The following is a 25,957-nucleotide window of genomic DNA, read 5'->3' as shown; positions in this document are numbered from 1 at the left end:
AAAAAAGGATTATATTGGAATACTATGAACAATTGCATGGCAAAAGAAACTAGATAATCCAGATGAAACAGACAAATTTACAGAAAAACATGGACTCCTGAAATTGTTCAAGAAGAAAAGAAATTTTGAATCTATACATAGCAAGTAATTAATAATCATAAAACTTCCCACAAAGAAAAGCCCACGAATAGTTTCACTGGTGCATTCTCTGAAATGTCTAAAGAATTAACACCACTCCTTCACATATTTCGAAACATAGAAGAGAAGGGAACACTTTCCAACATATGTTATGAGTCCAGTATTACCGTGATACCAAAATCAGACAAAGATATCAGAAGAAAACTATAAACTAGTATCCTTTATGGATAAAGTGGATATGGATAATGAAAATGGACTTTAAAAATCTTCAACAAAATACTGGCACAGCAAATCAAGAATGTATAGAAAAGATTATATCAAAATAATGAGAAGACAAACCACAGACTAGAAGAAAATATTTGCAAAAGACAGCTGATAAAGCACTGTTATCCAACCTGATTTTAAAATGGGCAGAAGATCTGAGCAGACAATTCACCAAAGAAAATATACAAATGACATATGAAAAGATGCTCTACATCAAATGCCATTAGGAACTGCAAATTAAAACAACAATGAGGATACCACTACACACATATTAGAATGGTGAAAATCCATAACACTGACACCACCAAATTCTTGTGAGGATGGAGAGTAAGAGGAATGTTCATTCATTGTTGGTGATAATGCAAAATGATACTGCCACTTTGGAAGACAATTTGGTAGTTTCTTACAAAACTAAACATACTCTTACCATTCAGTTCAGCAGTTGGGCTCCTTGGTATTTACCCAAAAAAGTGGAAAACTTAATTCCACAAAAACACCTGCACGTGGATGTTTATAGCAGTTTTGTACCATAATTACCAAACCCTGGAAGCAACCAAGGTGCCCTTAAGTAGGTGATTGGATAAATAAACTGTGGTATATCCAGACAATGGAATATTCTTCAGTCCTAGAAAGAAATGAGCTACCAAGCCACGAAAAGGCATACAGGAACTTTAATTGAATATTACTAAGTGAAAGTAGCCAATTACTGTGTGATTCCAACTACATGATATTCTGGAAAAACCAAGACTATAGAGACAGTAAAAATTTCAGTGGTTGCCAAGGGCTGGGGTGAAGGGAATGAATAGAATGAGCACAGGGGACTTTTAGGCAGTGAAATAATTATATATGATACTATAGTGGTGGGTGCACGCCATTATACATTTGCCAAAATCCGTAAAATATACAACACCAAGAGTGAACCTTAATGTGAACTATAGACTTTAAATGATAATGAAGTGTCAATGTTGGTTCATTAATTGTAGTAAATGTACCGCTCTGGTGCAGGATGTTGATGGTGGGGGAAGCTGTGTGTGCAGAGCAACAAGGAGTATAAGGGAACTCTCTGTACTTTCTGCTCAGTTTTGCTGTGAACCTAAATCTTCTCAAAAAATAAAGTATCTGTGTGTCTGTGTATGTGTGTGTGTGTTTAAAAGACTATACACAGCAACCAAGTAGGATTTGTCTCAGGAATGCAAAGTGTTCAACATAAGAAAATCAATAAATGTAATATATCATATTGATAAGGGACAAATCTCACATGCTAATTTCAATAGACACAGAAAAAAGCACTTGACAAATCGAAACCCTTACAGGATAAAAATATTCAACAAAATAAAAATAGGAGGGAACATCCTCAACCTAATAAAGGCGTCTATGGAAACCCCACAATTAACATCATACTTAATGGTGAAAGACTGAAAATTTCCTCCCTAATGTCAGGATCAGGACAATAATGTCTGCTCTCTTCACTTACATGCAACATTTTACTGGAGGTTCTAGCCAGGGCAATCAGATAAGAAGAAGAAATAAAAGGTACCCAGATTAGAAAGGAAGAAGTAAAACTATCTCTATTTGTAGATAAAAAATACTAAGGAATCCACAAGAAAACTATTAAGCTAATAAAATTCAGCAATGTTGTAGGACACAAGATCAATATACAAAAATCAGTTGTATTTCTATAAAGTAGCAATGAACAATCTGAAAATAAAATTAAGAAAACAATTCTATTTACAATAGCATACATTGAATAAGCTTCTTAGGAATAAATTTAACAAAAGTAGCACAAGACTTATGCACTGAAAACTACCAAAAAAAAAAAAAAGAAATTAAAGAAGATCTAACTAAACAGAATGATATCCTGTCTTCATGGATTAGAAGACTTAATATTCTTAAGATGGCAATACTCCCCAAATTATGTACAGATTCACTACAATCCCTACAAAATTGACTTTTTTCCCCACAAATTAGCAAGCGGATCCTAAAATTCAGATGGAAATGCAAGGGACCCAGAATAGCCAAAACAATCTTGAAAAATAGGAATATAGTTTAAGGATTCACATTTCCCAACTTCAAAACTTACTACAAAGCTACTGTAATCCAGACTAGGTGATACTGGCATAAAGACAGACATATAAATCAGCAGAGTAGAATTGAGACTCCAGAAATAAATCCAATCATTACGGGGAGCTGGTTTTTGACAAGGGTTCTAAAACAATGCAAAAAGAGAAGAATAGTCTTTTCACAAACACTGATGGGACAACTATATATCCTCACGTGCAAAATAATGAAGTTGGACCTCTATGTCACACTATCTACAAAAGATGGATGTAAGACCTAAGTGTAAGAGCTAAACATATGGAACTCTTAGAAGAAAATATAAGCATAAATCTTTGTGATCTTGGATTAGTCAATGATTCCTTAGATATGCTACCTAAAGCACAAGCAACCAAAGAAAAAAATAGATAACCTGAACTTAATTAAAAAAAACTGTGCTTCAAAGGACGCTATCAAGAAAGTGGAAAAAAAAACACAAAAAAACAACAACCCCTGAATGGAAGAAAACATTTGCAAATCATATATTTGATAAGAGTCTAGCATCCAGAATACATAACATACTCTTACAAGTCTACAATAAAAACACAAATATCCCAAACACAGATTTCTCCAAAACACAAATTTCTCCAGAGAAGATATACAAATGGCCAAAAAGCACGTGAAAAAATGTTCAACATCATTGGTTATTAGGAAAATACAAATAAAAACCAGAGTGAGATACCACTAGGATGGCTGGAATAAAAAAGATGGTCAATAACACATGTTGGTAAGGATGTGGAGAAATTGGAATCTCATACATTTCTGGTGGGAATGTAAACTGCTGCAGTTGCAGCTACTTTGGACAACAATGTGTCAACTCCTCAAAAAGTTAAACATAGTTAACATATGATCCAGCAATTCCACTCCTACAAATACACCAAAGAAAATTGAAAACATAATTTCACACAAAATCTTGTACATGAGTGTTCATAGCAGCATTCGTCAGAGTCAAAAAGTGGAAACAAATGTCTATCACCTGATGAATGGATAAACAAAATGAGGTATATCCGTATAGCGGAATATTATTCAGCCATAAAATGGAATGAGTACTGATGCATGCTACAACATGGATGAACCTTGAAAACATTATGCTAAGTGAAAGAAGCCAGACACAAAATGTCACATATGTATGATTTCATTTATATGAAATGTCCAGATTAGGAAAATTCACAGTAATAGAAAGTATATTAGTGGGTGTCAGGGGCTGGGGCGAGAGGGGAATGGGAAGTGACTGCTAATTGGTATGGGATCTTATGGAGGGTGATGAAAATATTCTGGTTTAGATAGTAGTGATGGTTGCAGTCTTGTGGACATATTAAAAATCTGGTGAATATACGAAAAACGACTTAAGGTACACATTAAAAGGGGAAATTTTATGGTATGTGAATTATATCTCAATTTAAAACAAAACATTTGACCATACTTGTGTTGGTCTATTCTTGGACTCTATTCTATTCCATTGATTTATGGGTCTATTTGTCTGCCAGTATCACACTGTCTTGATTGCTATAGATATACACAACTCCGTAAATTTGGGTAGGGTGATTCTTCAAACTTTATTCTTCATTTTCAAAACTTTTAAAAATAACTGTTCCAGTTTCTTTGCCTTCCCACAAAATCTGATAATCAGTCTATCGACATCTACACAAAATACTGTAGGTATTTTGTTGATAGTGTCGTTCTTCCATACCCGTGCTGCTTTTATCTGGTGGTTCTATCGATGACTGTGAGATGCGTGTCAAAATCCCTGCCTATAATTGACCATGTGTCTGCTTCTCTTTTCAGTCCTATCAGTTCTGTTTTTTGGTGCATACACATTTTGGATTATATTTTCTTAGTGAATCGACCCTTTCATCATTATCATCTCTCTCTTTGACGCTGGTAATTTTCTTTGTTCTGAAGTCCATTTTGTCTGACATTAATATAACCACATGTGTTACGATACCATGTCCCTTTTTGTGGCTTTGCTTTTCACTCTCTAAATGGTTTCTTTTGATGAACAGATGTTCTTACTTATGACGAAGTCCGACTTCTAATTTTTATTTCCCTTTTAGTATTTTCTGTAACCTTATTTAGAAAAGGCTTACCTAACCCAAAGTCATTAAGATATCATGTTTTCTTCTAAGAGCTTCATTGTTTACCTTTTATATTTAGGTATGCAGTCCATCTGGAATCAGTTTTCGTTTATGATTTCAGATTTGGGTCAATAGACATTTCTTCCTCATATGACTTTTCAAATGACCCGTACTATTTTTTTAAGACCATCCTTTCCAATTCCACCACTGTGTCTACCCTCACCATTTATAATAGCTGTAAAGCATGTCATTCTAAGTTACTCTCATAACTTATTCAGCCACTCTTCCATGGGATATTTGGGTTATTGTCTGGCCTCTGCCATCATCAAACAGGGTGAACATCTTTGTATGGACATCAAGGCCTTCTTCTGAAGTTGTTAGAACAGAGTAGAATTTCTGAGCCTGAAAATTCTTACTTTTTTTAAGAATTAATAAATTATACAGTTCACATCTCAAAGAATACGAAGAGCCCCAGTGAAACATCTGCCTCCTACCCTGTCCACAACCCTCCCAGTCCCTTCACCAGGTAAGCACAGTCATGAAATCTTGAGTATTTTCCAGATATCCTGTAATGCACAAAACTTCATTCGTTATATTCTTTTCTTCTTTTCTTTCTACACGGCTAGTGGTACTCTATATGCTCTGTTCTTCATCTTGCCTTTGTAACTTAACAATACATCTTAGAAATCTTCCTATTATTGTAATAAAAAAGCATCCTTGTTCATTTTTAAGGTAGTGAGCATAATTTTTCATTTGATGGGTGTATCAGAATTTAGACAGTCTCCTATTGATTGGCATCTATGGTGTGTCTAATCTTTTGCTATTCAAACTATGCTTCAATGAATAACTTTGAATATGTCATTTCGCTGTGTGCAATATATCTGTTGGAGGTACTTCTAGAAGAGACCTTGCTGGGTCCAAGGGGATATGCAGTTGTAATTTGATTAGCATTGCCAATGCTTCAGCAATATATGAAAGCTCCTGTTTTCCCACAGCATGGCCAATGTGAGGCAGGAGATAGATGGGCTCCAGGCTAGACATTTACAGCTGGCCTCCTGTTTGCCCTTCCTGGGGTGAGAAGAAGTTGTGCTCCAGGCCAGACATTCATAACCAGCCCCCTGTTTACATTTCCTGAAGCAAGAGATAAATGGGCTCCAGGACTACATATTTATGACTGGACTCCTGTCTATATTTTGAGATCTGCACCTCAGTATAAAAACCAGCAACAGAAATAGGGTAAATAACTGGACACTGGACATTTTTATGGCAGGGACAGAGTGGGACTAAACCCTGTTAAAAGATCAAGGGGTCATACGTTTCCCACCCTTGGGGCACATGTGCAGAAAGGCTCGTTGGGAGTCAAAAGGGAGGGGGCACCACCTCATAATATGTGATGCTAAGGTCATCCCATAGGCCTCTGGGCTGTAATCCATCTTGGAAAAAAGTTGTGCATGCACGTTGAGGAGGGTCCTAGGGCAGGTCAGGTGTGGAAAAGGAAACCAGATAATTGGCCAAAGGTACACAAAGACCCAGAAGAACTGCCCTATATAAATGACTTAACCTCCTCTTTACTGTGCTCCTCCTCATTAGGGAGGACACCCACACCCTTTGTCTCCAGGTGTGCATCTCTGCCTTGCTTCTGTCTTAACTAAACAAACTGTTTCTCTGTGTACTCTCCCACTTGTTGTTGTTGTGCTGTGTCTCTAATAATAAACTTTGTACCTGTTTTTACAGTTTTGCCTCTGTGAGAAATGCATTTTTCACAGGGGGCAAGAGCCAAGGGGTGGTGGCTAGGATTCCTGGTTTTCATCCAGGCTACCCAGGTTCAATTCCTGGGCACGGAATTAAGATCTTGCTTCACGCCACCACTCACTGCTGCCTCTCCAAGATTAAATGGACTGTTAGATCTGAGATCTTTAGCTATCCCAAAGATGGAAAATTGTAGATTATTTTACATTTATCTCATTGTGTATGAGATTGAGCACCTTTTCAGAAGTTTAAAAAGCTAATTGTGTTTTTTGTCAACATCCTTTCATGGCATGAACTTCTTAAAAATCACTCGGGCTGCAAATTCCTCCAAATGTTTCCTCATGAGAAGCCCTTAGACATGGACTTTCCGGGGCAGAGTTTTTACTCTTTAAACGTTGTCTTTACATGTTGCCAACTGACGCTCCCTCCACAATGCAGACCCGAACCCGTCTCGCTTCAATCATCATTGGCTTTGGGGCTCATAGGTGGAAATCGCACCTGTAGGTTCTCACAGGTGGAAGCTTGCACCTCTAGGTATGGGGGCGAGGGTACCCTGGCCTGCCAGAGTAGCCGGCCCCGCCCCGTCACCTTTCGGCCACGCCCTCGGCGCCGCGGTCCCGCCCCCGGCTTGCGGCCCCGCCCCGTGCCCCGCTCGCCCCGCTGAGTGCCCCGCCCGCCTCGCTGAGTGCCCCGCCTCCACCCCGGAGAGCGGCTCCACCCTCCCGCCTATGTAGCCCGCTCCCAAGGCTGTTCCGCCTTGCGCGCTGGCTGCATGCCCCCGCCCCTCTGCGTAACCTGGCGTCACTCGTCACGTGACGCCCGGCAGTGCCGCGAGGGCTCGGCGGTGGCTCTCGCTCCCGCTGGCACGGTCTGTGCACGGGTGATTCCCGCCGAATGAAGTGCACTGAGGCGTGATGGCGAGGGCCTAGGGGAAGGCGCAGACAGGCCTGGACGCCGCCTGTAGCTGCCTTCGGCCTCCCGGCCTCTGCGCTCTTTCCTGCGCCGTTGCTAGGCAGCCGCATCTGGGCGCGGGAGGCAGGGCGGGCTAATGCGGAAAGGTACGGGTGCCGGGGAGGGGCTGTGATAGCAGAGGGTCCGGGTGTCTGGCAGAGGGCTATGGAGCAGTACTGCATCCTGGGCCGCATTGGGGAGGGCGCGCACGGCATCGTCTTCAAGGCCAAGCACGTGGAGGTGAGCACCCAGCCCTTCCTCCTTCGGTTCCATTGAGATCTACCCGTTGTCCCGACCCACGCTTGGGCTCCTGCCTCCCCGCAGCTTTTCGTGGCGTGCTCCCGCCTCCTTTGCTCTCTTGAATGGAGGGCGTCCAGCAACCAGCGGTGCTTTCTTCGGGCGAGTTCCCCCTAGGAGGGTGGCGTGGATGTCTCTGAGCTGCTTGCTCAGCGCTGCGCCTGCTGGCCCTGATTTCCCTCCAGCCCGGGGTGGGGGGCGCGTCCCACCCCCACGAGGGCCTCAGGCCTCGGCGTCGCATCCCCTTTTCCAGCCGGGGATGGGCCTGCAGTGTCTGCGTCCTGTCCCAAACAGACTGGAGAGATCGTTGCCCTCAAGAAGGTGGCCCTGCGGCGGCTGGAGGATGGCATCCCCAACCAGGCCCTGCGGGAGATCAAGGCCTTGCAGGAGATCGAGGACAGTCAGTATGTGAGTGGGGCTGGTGTTCTGAGGTGCTGGTTCCCGCCCTCCTCCACTCACTCCCACTCTGAGGTCCTGCAGTCACTCTGTTCACTCATTTGCTTCCTCACCCCTCACTCACTCCCTTTCTTCTCCACTTGTTGTTCACCCTCATTCACCCAATTACTTCACTCATTCATTCCCCCTCGTTCACTCGCTTATTTCTTCGCGTACTCGTTCGCTCATTCACTAACTTATCCCTTTTTTCTCAAAACACTTGGTGATTTCTGATGATAATGATAATTGCCACCTATTGAGCTCCTGTTATGTTCTGCATGCCAGGTTAACTGCTTTATGTATATTGTCCTTCTGAGTTTCGCCCTCTGCTCCGCAAGGCACGCTCAGGCTCTCCCTATCTCAGGCCAGGGGAGGAGGCGCAGCCACCAGCTTACGGGTGCTCAGCTTGTTCCGCTTGTCTGTGGAGGCTTTGGCCCAGGTCTGATCGCAGAATCAGGACGGTTTAACAGTGGGGCCTCCCATAGACTCTACCCTCTACTGGCTACTGGCAACACAGAAACCAGCCCCAACCTGCTCTTGAGAACTGAAGTGTGGTAGGGGAGATGGCCAAAGGCTACAGCGCCCATCTGGCGTGGTTTGTGCTGTGACAGGCCTGGGAGGGGCTGTGGGCACACGAGGAGAGACACCTCACACACCCAGTTTCATTCTCTTTGTGGTATTCTCTCTTGTCCATGTCCTGAGTAGAGGATGTGCTTAACTTCCCGGGGAGTGACAAGGGTAGGTCCACCCACCTAAGGGTGGGTGATACTCTGACTTGTTTCTTATTCTCTGGAGATGTCCTTGATATATTGGGTGAACCAAGCATGTTATAAAACTGCGTGTGTCATCTTGGTTTTGTATGAAAATATTTTGTATATATATACAAATACATGCCTGTGTGTGCCATGTCTCTTGTAAAGTCTGGTGGAATAGACTCCTAAGGTTGACTGTAGGTGATAGGATTTTTCTTTTGCTGTTTTTTTCATTATAATTTTGGGTATTATCTGAATGTATTTGTTTGTCCCAATCTGTAAAATGAGTGTCTACTACCCTCAACATCAGAAAAACAGCAATATGGCCATTCTTGTTTTCTGAGGAAAGTAAAAGGGCTTTGCTGACAGCTTGTGTGTGGGAGAGGTGGAGGGCCCATAGGAAGCTGGTGATACGGTCCCATGTCCTGTGCATCAGCAGGCCTGAAGAGTCTACGTTCAAAACACTCCAGATCTTACCCTGGCCCAGGCCATCCTCACCTCTCATCAGAACAACTACAGCAGGCTCCCCTGCCCCCCCGCCCCCCCGCCAGTGCCTCCACTCCACAGTCAAAAAATGTACATGAAATCATCCACTCCCTGGCTTGAAAAGCTCCAGAGGCTTCTCTTCACTCCGAAAGAACTGTCACCATCTGCTTCCACCCCGCTCCAGCCTCTTTTTTCATTCACAACTTCTTAAGTGTCTCGCCCGTGATGAGCACTGTCTAGGCTTCAGGAGTGCAGAACAGAGCGGCCTCCTTCCTGTTCTTGCCTCCGGGCCTTGTGTTTGCTGTCCCCAGGCCCAGAGCTCCTTCCCAGATGCCTCCTCTTCTTTCTTCATCAGAATCTCCATCAAAACACCCTATACGTTTGTTGTTTGGTCATTTGTCAGTCATTTGTCCCCTGAGCTCCTTCAAGTCCTTCGGGACCCACCAGCCCTTGCTCCTGTTCACTAGTGTGCAGCCTGCCCTGTGACCTCGTGGGCCCTCAGGAAGTATATGTGACATGTCTCCTGCTCTCCCAGTGCTGGGAGTTGTGATCACCTGTGTGTGTGTGTGTTTCCAGGTGATTTTCCAGTTCGTGGGCTGGGTGGGGGACCAGACACTGCCCTAAGTCGCCTTTCTTAGACCTCCTTTTCCCTGAGTGTTTACTGGAGCATTAGAGTAGGGACTCGCCTTCTCCTGGGAGAGGGAAGCAAGAGATCACCAAGCTCCCTGATTCTGAGCTCAGATCTCATGCCACCATCTCTGCCTGCCTGGTCCTCTGTTGGTGCAAGGGCTGAGGGTCCCAGAGAGAGTCTGAGCCATGTGAGTCTGGAGGCTGACAGGATGCCACGCTTGCAGGTGGTACAGCTGAAGGCCGTGTTCCCGCATGGCGCAGGCTTCGTGCTGGCCTTCGAGTTCATGCTGTCAGATCTGGCTGAGGTGGTGCGCCACGCCCAGAGGCCGCTGACCCAGGCGCAGGTCAAGAGCTACCTGCAGATGCTGCTCAAGGGGGTCGCTTTCTGCCATGCCAACAACATTGTACATCGGGTCAGTTCCAGCATGGGCTGGGGTGGGACCGGGGGGGTGGCTGGGCTGTGGGTAGGCCAGCCCTTGATGAAAGGCATGGTTAGAAAAGGGACAGAGGGGGCAGGGCCTATGGGTAGGAGGCCAGGGCTGGGGCCCTGGAGGAGGTCAGGTCTTGCACTGACCTGGGTGCCCAGCCTGCCAAGCCCTCCTGTCCCGAGGTCCTGTGGGGGCTCTGGAGGAACTGATGCCTCTTTGGGTGCTCTCAGGACCTGAAACCAGCCAACCTGCTTATCAGTGCCTCAGGCCAGCTCAAGATAGCGGACTTTGGCCTGGCCCGGGTCTTTTCCCCAGATGGCAGCCGTCTCTACACGCACCAGGTGGCCACCAGGTAGGAAGGACCAGTTCCCAAGCAGGACCTGGCAAGAGACAGGCCCCAACCCTCCTGCTGGGAAGAGATGCTTCTGGACCTTCTGTCCAAACAGTGCTCTTGGGGCTGGTGTGGGGGCCAGGATGACCTTCCGAGGCAGCTTCCTGACAGACCGGTGACCTGGCTGTGACCACCTGCCCTCCTCTCACAGGTGGTACCGAGCCCCTGAGCTCCTGTATGGTGCCCGCCAGTATGATCAGGGTGTCGACCTGTGGTGAGACTCCTATGGGCTGGGCAAGGGGGAGTGTGGGTCGTTGGGTCACCTTTTCCTCCTGGGCATTGAGGTCTCTAAGCCATTTGCGGGTTTTCCTGCTGTGAGCTCTAGGTTGCCATGGGGGTGTCTCCCCTGGTTAGAGTATCTCTGAGGAGTTTGGGATCAGTGTTCCTCCCCATGACAGTTTTGAGCTGGGAGGGGTCAAGTGGGATCAGAGTGGTTGTCCCAGTAGGAAGCTTCTGGGCTGAGGTCGGGGAGGTGGTCCGAGGCATGGGGCGTCTAAGCTGCTATGCAGGGGGTGATATCCCAGCATGCAATGTTCCTGAGCTATCTAGAGGCCTGGGTCCCTGGATATGAAGGCCCTGAACCTTTATTTGGGGTAGGATGGTTTGTATATGCCTAAGAGTTTGAGATTTGGGGGCCATTTTGGAGTCTGCCCCAGAATGGGAGGAGGTGGCAGTGTGTCCCAGAATGTGAGGCTCTGAGAAGTCTCAGAACTGTTGAGGGGTTGATGTGTGTTCCAGAGTTGAGGCCTGAGAGCTGTTTAGAGAGGGGGATATGCTCTGTGTTCTAGGCTTGAAGTCTTTGACTGTTTGGGGATCTGTATCCTTAGCTATGAAGCCTGAAGGCTACTTTGTGGGTATCTTGACCACAGTGTGAGGTGTGGGTGCTGGTGTGGGGAGATCTGTTTCCATGGTGTGAGATCTCTGAGTTGTTTGGGTTCTGTATCTGCAGGGCTGTTGGCTGCATCCTGGGGGAGCTGTTGAACGGGTCCCCCCTTTTCCCAGGGGAGAATGACATTGAACAGCTTTGCTGTGTGCTTCGAATCTTGGGCACCCCCAGTCCTCAAGTCTGGCCGGTTTGCAGGGGCCTACAGTGGGGAGGGGTGGGGGCGGGTGGCTTCTATTACCCCAATAGCTAGTGACTCCCCTGCCCCACACCTTCTCTCTCGTGGCCCCATGCCTCCTTGACTTGCCGGACCTCAGTCCTGGCCCAGCGTGGGGTCTCCTCCACCCCTGCCCTGCTGGAGGTGCGAGGGCCAGGGCCCAAGCCCTATCCCTTCCCACCCGTCCCCAGCACACACGCGAGCTGGGCATGGAGCAGGCACCTGAGATGTGGAGGAAGCACTGAAGGACTGAGTGAGCACGTGATGTCATGAGTGACGTGTGAGCAGGGGTGCATGGATGGGGGAGTGATGAGTGAATGGGAGCAGGTAGGTGACAGGGAGCAAGAACTGACACCTAAGGGGGCTGGCGGGGTGGGTGCCGGCCCTGATGGACCCCCTTCTCCTCCAGGAGATCAAGGACCTGCCTGACTACAACAAGATCTCCTTCAAGGAGCAGGCTCCCGTGCCCCTGGAGGAGGTGCTGCCCGATGCCTCTCCCCAGGCCTTGGACCTGCTGGGGCATTTCCTCCTCTACCCTCCACGCCAGCGCATTGCAGCCTCCCAGGTAGGGTGACACCCGTTGCCCTGACCCTCCTCGTCCGTGTCCTTTTGACCAGGCAGGTTGAGATTCTCAGAACCTGTGATGGGCTGGGACCAGAACCCCTGGAGCCAGGGATAGGAGGGTGCAGGGCAGGTGTGCCTGTCCTGAGTGGACCCTAGAGCGGACCCTAGAGGGCAGGTGGCCAGGGGTGGCCCATTAGAAGGGCATGCACACGTCGCAGAAGAGCAAGTCTTGGGTTATTGGTGACTCGCTTCTTCGTCCCTTCATTCCTTCAACAAGAATTTACTAGCATCTGGCATGTGCTGAGCACTGTCCTGGACCCTGATCCAGAGTGAACAGATGTGGCTTGTGCCTGTGGGGTCTCCACCCTGTGGTGAGGCAGGGCCGTCAGTCTGTGGGAGCCGAGGGGAGGGATGTTGGGACTGACTTTGGGGTCATGCAAGGCTTCCTGGAGAAGGGCAGGTTTAAGCATGGGGAGCTGTTTTCCCAAGAGAAATGATGAGCAGAGGCCTGGAGAGGAGGACCCAGGAGGGGTGGGTCGTGGCTGGAAGGCAGGGGAGGAGGGGAGGACCATGGGCTGATGGCTGATGGTGTGAGGGCCTCTGTCGGGTGTATCTGTCCATCTGGCCTCATGGCAGCCTCCCCTCCCTGCCCTCGGCACTAGCAGTGTGTGTTTACACATGCCCCTGGCGAGTTCCCATGTCAGCAGCACCTTCAGAGTGTACTGAGGCCAACTGACCACCTCTCAGCCCCCTGCTGCTGCCCCCATTCTAAGCGCCCCCCCCCCCCATTGCCTCCCAGAATCTGCTTCTCCTGCCCATTTAGTCTTTCCTCCACGTGGCAGAGAGAGGGACCTTGTCCAGGTAGGCTGTCGCATCCTCGCCTGCAGGGCCCTCCTGGGGCTCGCTCAGAGGAGAAGCCAGGTCCTAGTGGCCCACAGCCATCACACATTTGGGGCCATCACCTCTGTGACTCTGCCAGCTCCCATTCCCCTTGCTCACTCCCCTCGGGCCCCAGGGCTTCTCCATGTCCTGGGGGTCTGTGCATTTCTGTCCCTAGGCCTCACTCATTCACCTTTCAGGTCTCTGCTTGAGCGCCACCTCCCAGGGGCCTCCCTTCACCATTCTTCAGGCCTGCAGCCCCTCCAGTATTGCTCATCCCCCCCTCATACTTTCTCTTTCCCACAACACTAATCATTTGATGCACTGTTTGTCTTACTTCTTTATCGTGTTTATTACCCCCACCCCTCACTATGTGGAAAACTTGAAGGCAGAGCTCTTTGTTCTGTTTACCGCTGCATCTCCTGTCTCTGGAGCAGTGCACAAACAGTGAGCACTCCGAGGTGTTGGAGTCACCTGAACGATGAGCAGATGAAGGAAAAATCCTCTCCAGGGCAATGTTCACATCTCCTCCTCGGAGGGAAGTGGCTGAAGCTGGGACGGGGAGGTGACCAGTTTCGTTTTGCTGCCCCTCGCTTGCTGCCCTCAGGCCCTCCTGCACCAGTACTTCTTCACAGCTCCCCTGCCTGCCCACCCCTCGGAGCTGCCGATTCCTCAGCGCCCAGGGGGACCTGCCCTCAAGGCCCCCCCAGGACCCCCCCACGTCCATGACTTCCACGTGGACCGGCCTCTCGAGGAGTCGCTGTTGAACCCGGAGCTGATTCGGCCCTTCCTCCTGGAGGGCTGAGACGTTGGTCCAGGCCCCACCGGCGTGTCCCCCACTTCCCTCCCCAGGACAAGCCAGGCCTCTTGTTCTTCTGCTCCGGCCTGATTCGACCACAGTGGTCCTGCTCCTGGCCAGGCCATCCAGCCTCAGCAGAGGGGACCCTCGGCCTGTGCTGTCGGCCTCCCGTCTGTTGCTGGTAACAGATCCATCAGAAGGAGGCGGTGAGCTCCGCTGCCATGCCTGCCATGGGGCTGGTTCTCTAGTTGCTGCCTTCCTGGTCAGGGACAGTCCTGGTAGAGCCGTTTGGGGGAGCGCTGAGTGTAGGATGTCCTCATGTCGGAAATCCAAGTGGGAAGGAAAGTTTGGTTTGATTTTGTTCTCAGAGACATTAAACACTAGTTCACTTTTGAGATTTATTATAAAAACGCCCGGTAGTTCTACGTGACGTATGCCCCTCTTCCTTTCCAGTTGAGGGAAGTGGCTGAGGTAGCATCATCCCCTGGCCCTTGCTTCCCTGTGGTCACTGGGAAAGTGGCCCCATTCATGGCGACTTTAGTCTTGGGAGATTGCTAGGTGCTTCATGTGACAGAGCTCCCTTTTGGAGGTGAGTTGGCAGAAATCAGGACCCAGGAATGGCTCAAGTTGGGGACCCAATAAGTGACCCTCCACACCTTGAGCTGGTTTACCAACATCACCCTCAGGATACGGGTGAGCCTGGACCACATGGGCCTCCTCTTTACTCAGAGATACTGGGCAAATAAGACAGACATTCCTGGAACTCATTTGTTAATTCAGTAAATCCCAATACAATCTGAACTGGCTCTTGTTTTTCTTATTAAATAATTTGGTAAGCCAATTCTAAAGTATATGCAGAAATGAAAGGGTTAAGAGGAGGCAGAAGCAGAAGAAAAGGCAAAAAATGATGAAAGGACTTACCCTATCAGATACCAAGACTATCATAGGGCTGTAATAAATAAGCAATGTGGTATTGGTTCACAGATAAAAACAGATAAATCAGAGAAACATATTCTTAGCAATCTTGTATTCTTAAAATATTCATTTTGTGCTCATGTGGATAAAATTCTGTAAGCACTGCAGTCACAGAGGTGACTAACAGTGCCGCAGTCACTGCCCTCCAATCTCTTAGAGGGCAAAGCACAGTAAACTCCAGTTGTTGCTTTCAGGGAAGAGTCTGAGTGTCCCATATGTCTTTAAAGATGTTTTAAGGATCTGGCCTCTGCCTGTTTGTCAGGCACATTTGTAGAGTCTAAGCTTCAGTCTAGCTCAGTTTCTGGTGTCCCTCACCTTTGTATGAATGCAAGTCTGTACCCAAACCCTGACCACTGACCCTCAGCCAGTTCCACTCACAAAGACTCTAAAGCTTACTACACCCTGACATTGACCCTCACCTTTACCTTAAACCTTACACTTAACCTGACCCTATCACCCTGACCCTGACATATACACTGACTCTCACCCTCACTCAATTCTTTGCCAGCCCCTTCCCCACCCATGCCTGGCTTTGATCTTGGCATTGACTCTGACCCTCACCCAAACTCTGACCCCGTTTGACCTAGAACTAAACCTTGTCCATGAACTTGGCTCTCATCTTAACCTTAACCCTGAGTCTCTAATTGACATTCCTCTTACCTTGATGCTCATTATGATCCTGATCCTGACCGTTAACATGTCCCTTACACTTGCCCTGAACTTGACTTATCTTTGACAATGACAGCTTCTCTCACACTGATTGTGAATACTGTGATAAATGAGATACTCACCACCTTCAATCTGATTCTGACCCTCAACTTCACTCTGCCCCTAGACTGAATCCTCACCTTGACAAGGACCATCATACTGACACACCCTGCCCTTGAACTTGCGACTTGATGCTGAACTACACTGTACACTCAAGCTGAAACTAGTCTGCACCCCAAGCCTGACCATGATCCTGATCCTGACCCTCATCTTGACCTAGACCTCAATCTCATCCTGACCTGGGTCCTCATCCTAATGCTGAGCCTCACACAGAACATGGACTCACACTTGGCTGTCACCACTGACACCCTAATCCCATCATGACCTTGAACCTGATCTAGACCCTGACCCTGAAATTGAACTTCACACTGACACTGACTTTCATTATTATGATGACTCGTCCTCAGCCTGATCGTCACCTTCATCTTGACCCATCCTCACTTTGAAACTTAACCTTGAACTTGATTTTGACTATAAACCAAACTCTGACCCTCTGTGGTAAGCAGAATAATGTCCCCCCCACCCCCACCAAAGATGCCCATGTCCTAACCTATGAATACATTGCCTTACACACAAAAGGGACTTGGCAAATGTGATTAAAGGGTACAGACTTTGAGATGGAAAGAGTACCCTGGATTATGCAGATTGGGCCAATGTAATGGGGGTTGGGAGGAGGGTGAGTTGGAGGAGGAGGACTTAATTCCTTCCAGCAGCAATGGAAAAGGGACCCACCTTGACTTTTAATTGACCTTGACCTTCACAATGAACATCATGCTCACCCTGACCCTGACATTACCTCACATTGATCTTGACCCTGAACCTGACACTGACTAATCCTGAACATCAACCTCACCGTCACCTTGACCCTGAATCCTATACGGAACTGGACATCCACTGTCAACTTGAATCCAACTTTCAATCTTACTTTCACCCTGACAATAACCATCATCCTAATCCTGACATTCATCCTCTCACTGATCCTCTCTAATGGAGCCTCAACCTGATCCTAACCTTGGCTCTCACACTGATCTTGAACTTGATCTTGAACCTAACCCTGGATCTAAAATTTCCCTCATAGTGATCTTGTCCTTGAACCTGATTCTGACACCATGACCCTGACCATTGTCTTATCTTGATCCTTAACCTGACATAGAATTTTACCTTGAACTGGACACTCACCCTCACTCTGATTCTGATCTTCATCACTCTGTCTCTGATCTTACCCTCATCCTGACTGTGACCCTGGCTGCTCTGACATTGAGCTTGATCATGACCTTCACCCTTACACTAACTCTGATCTGATCTTGGCCAGGGCCACGACCAAAACCAGGGTGAGGTCCAGGGTTGGGGCTAAGGCTAGGTAGGGTGAGAGCCCGGGCAGGGGCCATGATGAGGGAAGTACCAGGTTAGAGCCAGGGCTTGGGCAAGGGCCAGTGCCAGTGTAAGACGGAGGCTGAGGGTCATTCTGAAGGTGATTGTGAAGGCCGGGGTCGGGGCTAGGGCAAAGCTCAGGATGAAGGTGTGCATTAGGGTGAGTCAGGATCAGGTGAGGGTAGGGACAGGAGTATGGTAGATGTCAGATGCTAATGAAATCAAGGGTGATGATTAGGGCGAGGTTGAGGAAGAGGGTCAAGGTCTGGATAAGGGCCAGCACCAGGGCAAGGCCTCGGGAGGTGCTGGGTTCAGGGGCACCACAAGGTCCCGCGTGAGGGTCAGGGCGAAGGTCAGAACGAGGATGAATGTCAGTATAAGGGGGTGGGCGAGGGTCTCAGCGAATGTCAGGACAAGGGTTAGAAGCCAGTCTAAGGCCAAGTAGAAGCGGGGCTGGTGAGCGGATTAGTAGAAGTGGGTGTTCCGAACGGAAGCGCGGAGGCTGGGCGAGGATGAAGCGAGCGGGCGGGGCTCGGCCTGCGGGGGCGGAAGCGCAGCGAAGGCGTAGCCCGACCCAGGCAACCACGGGGGCTGGCGCCGTGGAGCCGCAGATGGGTTTGCCCGCGCTGCTGCACGTCTTCTCCTTCTTGGAGGGCCGAGACATGCTCTGCGTCGCCCAGGTGGATAAGGTAGCGCGTCCTGTCCCAGGCGGGAGGCAGGGCTGGGCTCCTGGTCACTGGCGTGTCCATGGTCGGCCCGTCCCCTCGGAGCCTCCGTTTCCCAAATCTGGGAGGGGGCGTCGGATGGCCCTGAATCCGCGATCTGCAGAGGACGCTCTTGGCCCCTGGGGTGGCGACCTCGGCGACCTATGAAGGGGTTGCTGTGGAAACCTCTTATCCCTCTGTTCCTCCGTCTGTCGGTGTGTCCAGAGCCCCTGCGCGGTTGGCTTGCACTGGGCACCTGTGAACAGGGTTCACCCCTAAGATTGGCCTAGGGATCCCACCTCTTCTGGAATATTCTGGAATTTCCCTTCTGGGGCCTGCCTGGAAAGCCGTGCCCTCCCTGTGAGTGGCACCTCCTCCTGCGGGCTCCGCCTGTCCCTTCCCAGCCAGTCGAACTCCTGTACTGGCTGTGCTCCCTAAGTGCCTGTTTAGTGCGTTAGTCTGATCTGCGCTTCTGCCCCTGTTGTGTTCCGAGCTCTTCCTCCTCTGTGCTCTTACTCAGCACAACTGTGACTAAATGATCACATACTGTGCTTGTTACATGTTTGCTTCCCCCCACCCCCGCTCATTCTTTTGTCTCTTGCATCACTGTGTGTATAACCACTGTATGATCACTGTGTGTATACACTCAGCGTATGGCTTGATATTTAGTATACTCTAAGTAAATGTTTGTTGAGTAAATGAATTTCTTTACTTTTAAAATACATTATTATATCATTTTACAAAAAGATTAATAAACAGACCCTTACCTGAATTGTGTAATTATAACTTCAATGTATCAAGTAAAATACTGGGTTGTTATCCCCATTTTTACCAATAGGGAAAGTGAGTATCGTGCCGTGATTGCATTGGCTGAGGTCGCCCAGGTAGTCTCCCAGCAGATTTTGAAAGGGAGGTGCCTTTTACCCTTTGATAGCAGCAACTTCTCCAGGTTCTGGTTTCCCTGTTAGGTAAAATGAGGTCAATAAACCCTGCCTCACAGTGTCATCATGAAGATCAGCATCTAACAGAGGCATTCTCCAAGGTGGGTAACACCCATTTTGCAGGTTATATTACATATTATAATTTTATGTTAGGGAAGTAAGAACATCTCAGTTGGGTTTTGAACTGGGAACTATAGAAAAAAAGAATGCGGAAATCTTCTTACCTGGTTTGATTATTGCAAAATATCAACTTTACATTCCTACTAGCCAAAAAGATTTCTTAAGGACTGAGAAACTTTGATCTCGGGTGAGTGAGGGCTGTGGAAGTAGGAACCTGGGCTCAGACAGGGTGATTGTTATTTCTGACCGGGCCTGGAAAGCCACGTATCTGGCTGGGACCCTCAGTAGGTCTGGGCCACAGAAAGCTCCAGAGTGGTTTCTACTGAAGCTGTATAGGCTCCAGAACCCAGGGTGGCCCAGCTGGAGAGGCCAAGAAGTTCCAGGATGCAGGTGTGGGCCTGAGGGAGGGGGAGGCAGGGTACTGTGGTCCCTTCCCAGGGCCACCTGAGCCTCTTCCAGATACTTCTGCAGAGAGCAGTTTGTGGGAATACGGCCTGTGTGCCCTCCCCAGGTAGCAGTTCTGTTCCTCCACCTTGGCATCTCTGGGACATCCCTTTAGCCAGAGCCTTAATTTACTCCATTGCAGCAGCCTTCTTATGGGTCCTGCTGCTCTGCCCTCATTTCCAGTCCTTCCTTCTCTCTCTCTTTTTTTTTTAATTGGTCCTACCACGTGGCTTACAGGATCTTAGTTCCCCAACCAAGGATCCAACCCGTGCACCCTACAGTGGAAGCTCAGAGTCTTTTTTTTTTTTTTTTTTAATATTTATTTATTTATTTTGCTGAATCGGGTCTTAGTTGCGGCACACGGGATCTTTGTTGTGGCACGTGGGATCTTTCGTTGCAGTGCACGGGCTCTCTAGTTGTGGCGCATGGGCTCTAGAGCGTGCATGGGCTTAGTTGCCCCAGCATGTGGGATCTTAGTTCCTCGACCAGGTATCCAACCCATGCCCCCTGCATTGGAAGGCGGATTCTTAACCATTGGACCACCAGGGAAGTCTCCAAGTCCTTCCTTCTCATAGCAGCCTAAAACACAGTTTGACTTGCCACTCTTCCATTCACAGTTCTCAAGTGACTTCTCACTGTTTTTGCCCTTCTGACTTCCAAGAGTTGGTCTAAGCCTGTCTCCAGCTCCTTTCTCTATGTTCTGATTAAGGCAACTTACTCATCATCTTTTTCATACTTCTGAATCTTTGCCCAAGCAGATCTTTCTCTCCCTGAAATGCTTCAGCCGTTTTCTTAGAGGATAACTACTCATCCTTCAGGAGTTGATCAGTAGTTACTTCTGAACCCCTTGGCTCCAACTGAGTTGGTCATTCTCTCCTTTGTCATTCATTATTTGGTGTGTTTTATTTGATGGTCTGAATTTGTCTCTAACTCCCCAGGGTGAGTGTTCTTGAGTGCAAGCACTGGGTCTCATTTAGCTCTCTGTCCCCTCCACAGGGCCTGGCAGGCTAGGCACCAATTGCATGTTGACTGACCAGCTACTCTTTTGGGTCTGGAATGAGGCTTCAAGGACCAAGGAACTGTGGAGGTGAGTGGAGGAAGAGCCAGGCCTGCTCAGGAGAGTATCCCTCAAAGGAGAGAGGGGTGTACTTTTCAGCACTCACTGCGTTTCTCTTAAGTAGACAAGAAGGGACAATCCACAGCCCTTACCAGCAGGAAACTCCTCCCTAGTTGGGGGTGTGAGACTTTTTTTACAGTATATTGAAATATAAGCGATTTTGTTAATCAAGTGGAGGTTGATGTAGGTGGGGGTACCAAACTCAGGGGCAGAAATGTACAGCAAATTGAATGCAGCTGGCTGATAGACAAATCAATAGACAAATAAACCACTTTTATTTGATTTCAACTTTGGTGTAACAACATAGTTATATAAGCATGTTTGATATGAGAACTTAAATAAAATTGAAAAAATTAAAAGTAGAAAATAAAAAATATTTTAATCATTAAATTATTAAATTTTTCTTTTCTGTTCATTCCTCCTTTGGAACCTGACATCTTTTCTTTTGTCCCAAGAGGTAAGTGTCAGATCTTCTGCCCCTTGCAGAATATAGGACAGACTATATAGCCTTGACTATCAACTAGGAGCTATATTTGGTTTTAGTCTTTCCTGATGGAAAACAACTATTCACATGAAGTTTCCTCCAAACATGGAGGGAATCTTTGCTTGATGGTTTTTATTTTTAGAATAACTGTGAATTGATATATTTGAGAATTGTGGAATGCCAATCTTGCCATATTTATTTTTCAGTATCATACAGCACTGTTCTGTTTGTTGCTTTTTATTCATTTTTTTTATTGCTAATAATATTAATTAGAAAAATGATGTTAATCTCTAGTCAATTTTGAAGTAAGGGAACTTTTATTGGATTTCAGTCTTTATCTCTACAATTTGGGGAATGTACTCTAGATAGAACATTCAATTCTGGAAATTGATTTCTCTGTAGATAAGTGGACAAGAGAATGTCTTGCCAAATGTGATTCTCAAAGACACTGTGTCACTAGAAATAAATGAGTTGACTCATAGATTGGTGTAACTATTTGTGGAAGCCCTTGGAGGGCAATTCTCACAGTTGAAATGGGTAGGATGCCAACCTTAAACCCTAGTCTTTGTTCTCATCTTTACTGATAAGCTGGGGTAGGAATTTCCCTTTGAGTAACATAAGTAATATATTTCTTTCAGCAGTTCAAAAAATCTCTTGAGCAGCTTATCAATTAACCCCCACATGTATGCATGTGTTACCATATTGTGTGTACCTCCAGGTTCCTCAAGCAGATTCTTCAGCTGTCTGCAAGCCAAGTCACGAATGGGTTTTCGGTTCATTACTATTTTATAGTTTTTGGTGCTAAACTCTTTTTAGCATACAGTCATTCTTTGGGATGGTATCCTTGACCTATGTTCATATAAAAAACACTGGGTTTATGTTTCTGGAACTGGGACAACTGCAACAGCATTCCAGGAGCATCGTCACATGCACGTGTCATTTCTAATGTTGTACCTGTCATGGGTACTAGGCCCCAAAACTCTCCAGGCCCATAGGAACTCTTACGGACACAGTAAATGAACATGGTTAACCGGTCATATGTTTTTAATATGTAGTCTATAATTCTAATTTAAAACACTGCAAGTTACTTCTTTAAAATGCTTCATGACCTTTTAAATTCTGCCATCTCTTTCACACACTATGTGTTAGGTTTTTGGTTAAAAGTAAAATTGCAAATATTTGCTTTTGTTTAAGGTACAAATATTTTTTTTGTTTGTGTACAGTAGATTGTTTTGCTGTTAATTGCTATCTGAAAGGTTTTGGTGCCATGGTGTTTTTTCACTTGATACATCCTTGTATTTCAGAGGCTTATCTCATACTTTACTCATGTGCACACTTTAGCCTTGTTGACAGTCTGCCCTTTTTTTGGCCAAATCACTTGGTGTTATTTCTTCTGAATATTGGTCATGGTTCCTACTTATGGTTTGATGTATAATGGCCTTAAATATGTAGAAATAGACTCCACTTCCACAAAGAAATGTTATCCCCCCTTTTTCTTAAACCACATTATCTTCTTAGTCTAGCTTTTATTTTCACACTGTTTAGGTTGAGATATGGGTACAAGAAATTTCCCTTTCTGATTATTTCAACTAAAAGAAAGTCAACAACATAAGAATGATGATATGAGGCAGCTGATACTCAGCCTTTTAGTCCAAGAGATAAAAGGGATGGTGGAGCTGAAAGCTCATTCTTTTTTTTTTTTTTTTTTTGGCTGTGCCATGCAGCTTGCAGGATCCTAGCTCCCCAACCAGGGATAGAACCCAGGCCCTCAGCAGTGAAAGTGCAGAGTCCTAACCACTGGACCACCAGGGAATTCCCTGAAAGCTCATTCTTGTCTGAAGAGTACCATTCTGTGTGGCCCCAGATAAATTTTTCCAGGTGAGAATTTGATTTCAGTATAGTTAGATCTTCTTCTTTTACCTAATTAGTATGTGAAATCTCTTGATTTTTAAGTATTGGCAGCTAGTTCACATAGGCCAATCCTATGCAGGCCAGACAAGGTAAACTGGATGCCCATTCTGCCTGCAGGCTGTGAGTATGCTACTTCTGGTAGAAGGAACAGGGTTTCAGTGGGTACAGGAAAACCCATATCCAACATAAGCACTGGATCCTTCACAGTGTGTTAGAAGGTCACTAGGGCCTAGTACAGAGCCTGACACATAGGTGCTCAGTGAGTGTACAGGCTTTGAATGGAGAGAAACTCTTTGCGTTGTACTTATTGGGACCATGGGCTGTGAGCTACTTATTTCCCACCCAGCCTCATTTTTCTCCTCTGTGAGATATGACTGGAGTCCTCTGATGCTGTATCAACTCTGGTGACTGTAAATTTTGAAAGCCTTTGTCCATGGGGCCTCCCTAATCCTCTCCCAGATGTTCACTCTCCTTGTGTTTTACTCCCATGGCACCATAGGCTGCCCCTTCTGAAACTTAGCATTTCTCTCCAGAATTTTAGTTTTACTTTTCCTCCTAACCACCAGCTGAGAGTACTCATAGGGCAAGGACCATGTCTTACTCACTTTGGGGTCCACAGACTAGGTGGGGATTCAGTATTCTCCATAGTGTGTATGAGCTAATGTTTTATCTTCAACAACCTTATAAGCGAGTTGCTATCATAGAATTGACAGTAGTTATTGATACATACAAGTTAAGGATGCAGACTCTTGGAAAATGGTGGATTAATGACTTCTGAAAATTTTCTCTTCCGTAAAAGCAATGAGAAAACTGGCATAAATTGTCAAAATCAACTTTTACAGAACTCTGGAAATTAACCAGAGACTTACAGTAGTCTGGGAAATGTTTATTCAAGAAAAAAATGGCTTATTCTCAGTAAGAGCAGCAAGTGTTCACTTGCCCTGTTCCCATAACAACCTTCCAGCTTTGTGTTAGCCTTGAATACCAACAGTTCACAATCACAGTGAAAGCAGGAGCCGCAGTCACTGGAAGGGTAAGAATGGGATGAGAGATTCTTCAAAGCCTTATTCCCAGAGAATTGTCATTGTTCGACCTGTCTGGTGTTTCCTGGAAGAGCTCACGTGTAAGCCGTCTTTATTTTACCTTGCTTGGAGTTCACCCAATGTGAAAAACCTTTACCTTGGGGCATTTGTCAAAACAACTAAAGAGAATTGATTAACTTTTTAATTAGTCTTTAATCAGAGTTGATGAATGATAGTTAAGGAAACAATAGGCTAACCAAAGAGTTTAAAAGGAAAAGCTGGGAATGTGATGTCCTTAGGGGTTTTGGAAAGCTCCAATACATTCCTAGGAATCTAGAAGGCCAAGTGCTTGTGCAGGGCTGTGTGCTAACTCAGGGAAGATATAAAAGGGCTCTAAACTTTTACCTCTGGTTAACCTTGAGGTTCTGTGGAAGCAGAAAGTGAAGACTAAGGCAGAGAAGTCAACTGCCTGGCTGAGTGTTGAACACATGCCCCAACCTGCACATAGAGCCTTTGGCAATGACTAGGAAACTTAGTGGTTCCAGAAATTTAGGAAATCTCTGTCCTCTCATTACTGCACATTAATTTAACTGAGCAGAGACATAAGTGGCCCTACATAACAAAGAATACAGACTTTCAGAGTTACTTCAGAAACTTTTCAGAGTTACTTCACTAAATAAACAAAAAATAACAACAGCAATAATAACAACCCGGGGGTGGGGTGGAATCAGATTTCCAGAGTTCTACATTATGTTATTTAAAATGTTCAGTTTTCAACAGAAGTTATAAGTCATGCAAAGAAATAAAGTGTCGCTAATATGCAGGAAACAAAGCAAACAATAAAGACTGTCCCCAAGGAAGCCCAGGCATCAGACCTACTAGACAAAGACTTTAAATCAACTATTTTAGTATGTGCAAAGAACTAGAGGAAACCACGTGAAAAGAACTAAAGGGAAGTATGAGAACAGTGTCTCATTTAATAGAGAATATTAATAAAGAGAAAGTATAAAAAAATAACTAAACAGAAATTATGGAGTAGGAAAGTACAATATCAAATTAAAAATTCAAGAGCAGATTTGAGCAGGCAGAAGAAAGAATCAGTAAACTGGAATATAGGTCAGTTGAGATTATCCAGTCTGAGGAATGCAATGAAGCTAAAGATGAAGAAAAATGAATAGTGCCTAAGAGACCTGTGGGACACCATCAAGCATGCAAGCAACACATAATAGGGAGTTCCAGATGAGAGGAGAAAGAAAGTAGAAAGTACTTAAAGATATGGCTGAAAACTTCCCAAATTTGATGAAAAATGTTAATTTACACATCCAGAAGCTCAGTGAGCTGCAAGTAGGATAAAGTCAAAAGAGTTCCATGTCGAGACACATTATAATCCAACTTGAAAGCCAAAGACAGAATCTTGAAAGCATCAAGAGAGAAGCAACTCATCATGTATGGGACAACCCCAATGAGATTAACGGTTGATTTCTCATAAAAAACCATGGAGCCCAAAAAGGAGTGGGCTGATATGTTGAAGGTGTGGGAAGAAAAAGATTGTCATCAAGAATTCTATATCCTTTGCTGTGCAAAAGCTTTGACGTTTCATTAGGTCCCATTTGTTTATTTTTGTTTTTATTTCCATTACTCTAGGAAGTGGATCAAAAAAGATCTTGCTGTGATTTATGTCAAAGAGTGTTCTTCCTATGTTTTCCTCTAAGAGTTTTATAGTGTCCGGTCTTACATTTAGGTCTCAAATCCATTTTTGAGTTTATTTTTGTGTATGGTGTTAGGGAGTATTCTAATTTCCTTCTTTTACATGTAGCTGTCCAGTTTTCCTAGCACCACTTATTGAAGAGACTGTCTTTTCTCCATTGTATATCTTTGCCTCCTTTGTCATAGATTAGTTGTCCATAGGTGCGTGGGTTTATCTCTGGGCTTTCTATCTTGTTCCATTGATCTATGTTTCTGTTTTTGTGCCAGTACCATATTGTCTTGATTACTGTAGCTTTGTAGTATAGTCTGAAGTCAGGGAGTCTGATTCCTCCAGCTCTGTTTCTTTTTTTTTTTTGCACAG

At 46.1% G+C, this 25,957-nt stretch overlaps 1 protein-coding gene across 19 annotated transcripts in view; it reads left to right on the top strand.

The window, feature by feature from the left end:
• Positions 1 to 461: 461 nt before the first annotated feature.
• Positions 462 to 25,957, top strand: part of CDK20 (cyclin dependent kinase 20) — a 47,911-nt gene continuing 22,415 nt past the window's right edge. For 2 of the 19 annotated variants that reach the window (XR_014247796.1, XR_014247798.1), the window contains exons 1-8: positions 7,391 to 7,511; positions 7,863 to 7,976; positions 10,096 to 10,284; positions 10,530 to 10,651; positions 10,842 to 10,904; positions 11,640 to 11,763; positions 12,200 to 12,355; positions 22,688 to 22,834. Coding sequence is in view for 16 of the 19 variants with exons in the window: in XM_082403402.1 (XP_082259528.1) it covers positions 7,437 to 7,511; positions 7,863 to 7,976; positions 10,096 to 10,284; positions 10,530 to 10,651; positions 10,842 to 10,904; positions 11,640 to 11,763; positions 12,200 to 12,355; positions 13,841 to 14,038 (1,041 nt within the window). In the remaining 3 variants the exon portion in view is untranslated. The other 17 variants (XM_082403407.1, XM_082403397.1, XM_082403406.1 and 14 more) reach the window with 16 other exon arrangements.

The sequence above is a fragment of the Balaenoptera borealis genome, assembly GCF_965194805.1.
Source record: "Balaenoptera borealis genome assembly, chromosome: 8".
In the NCBI taxonomy this organism is placed as follows: domain Eukaryota; kingdom Metazoa; phylum Chordata; class Mammalia; order Artiodactyla; family Balaenopteridae; genus Balaenoptera; species Balaenoptera borealis.
Note: the sequence above shows the minus strand (reverse complement) of the source record. Positions and strands in the feature narration are given on the sequence as shown.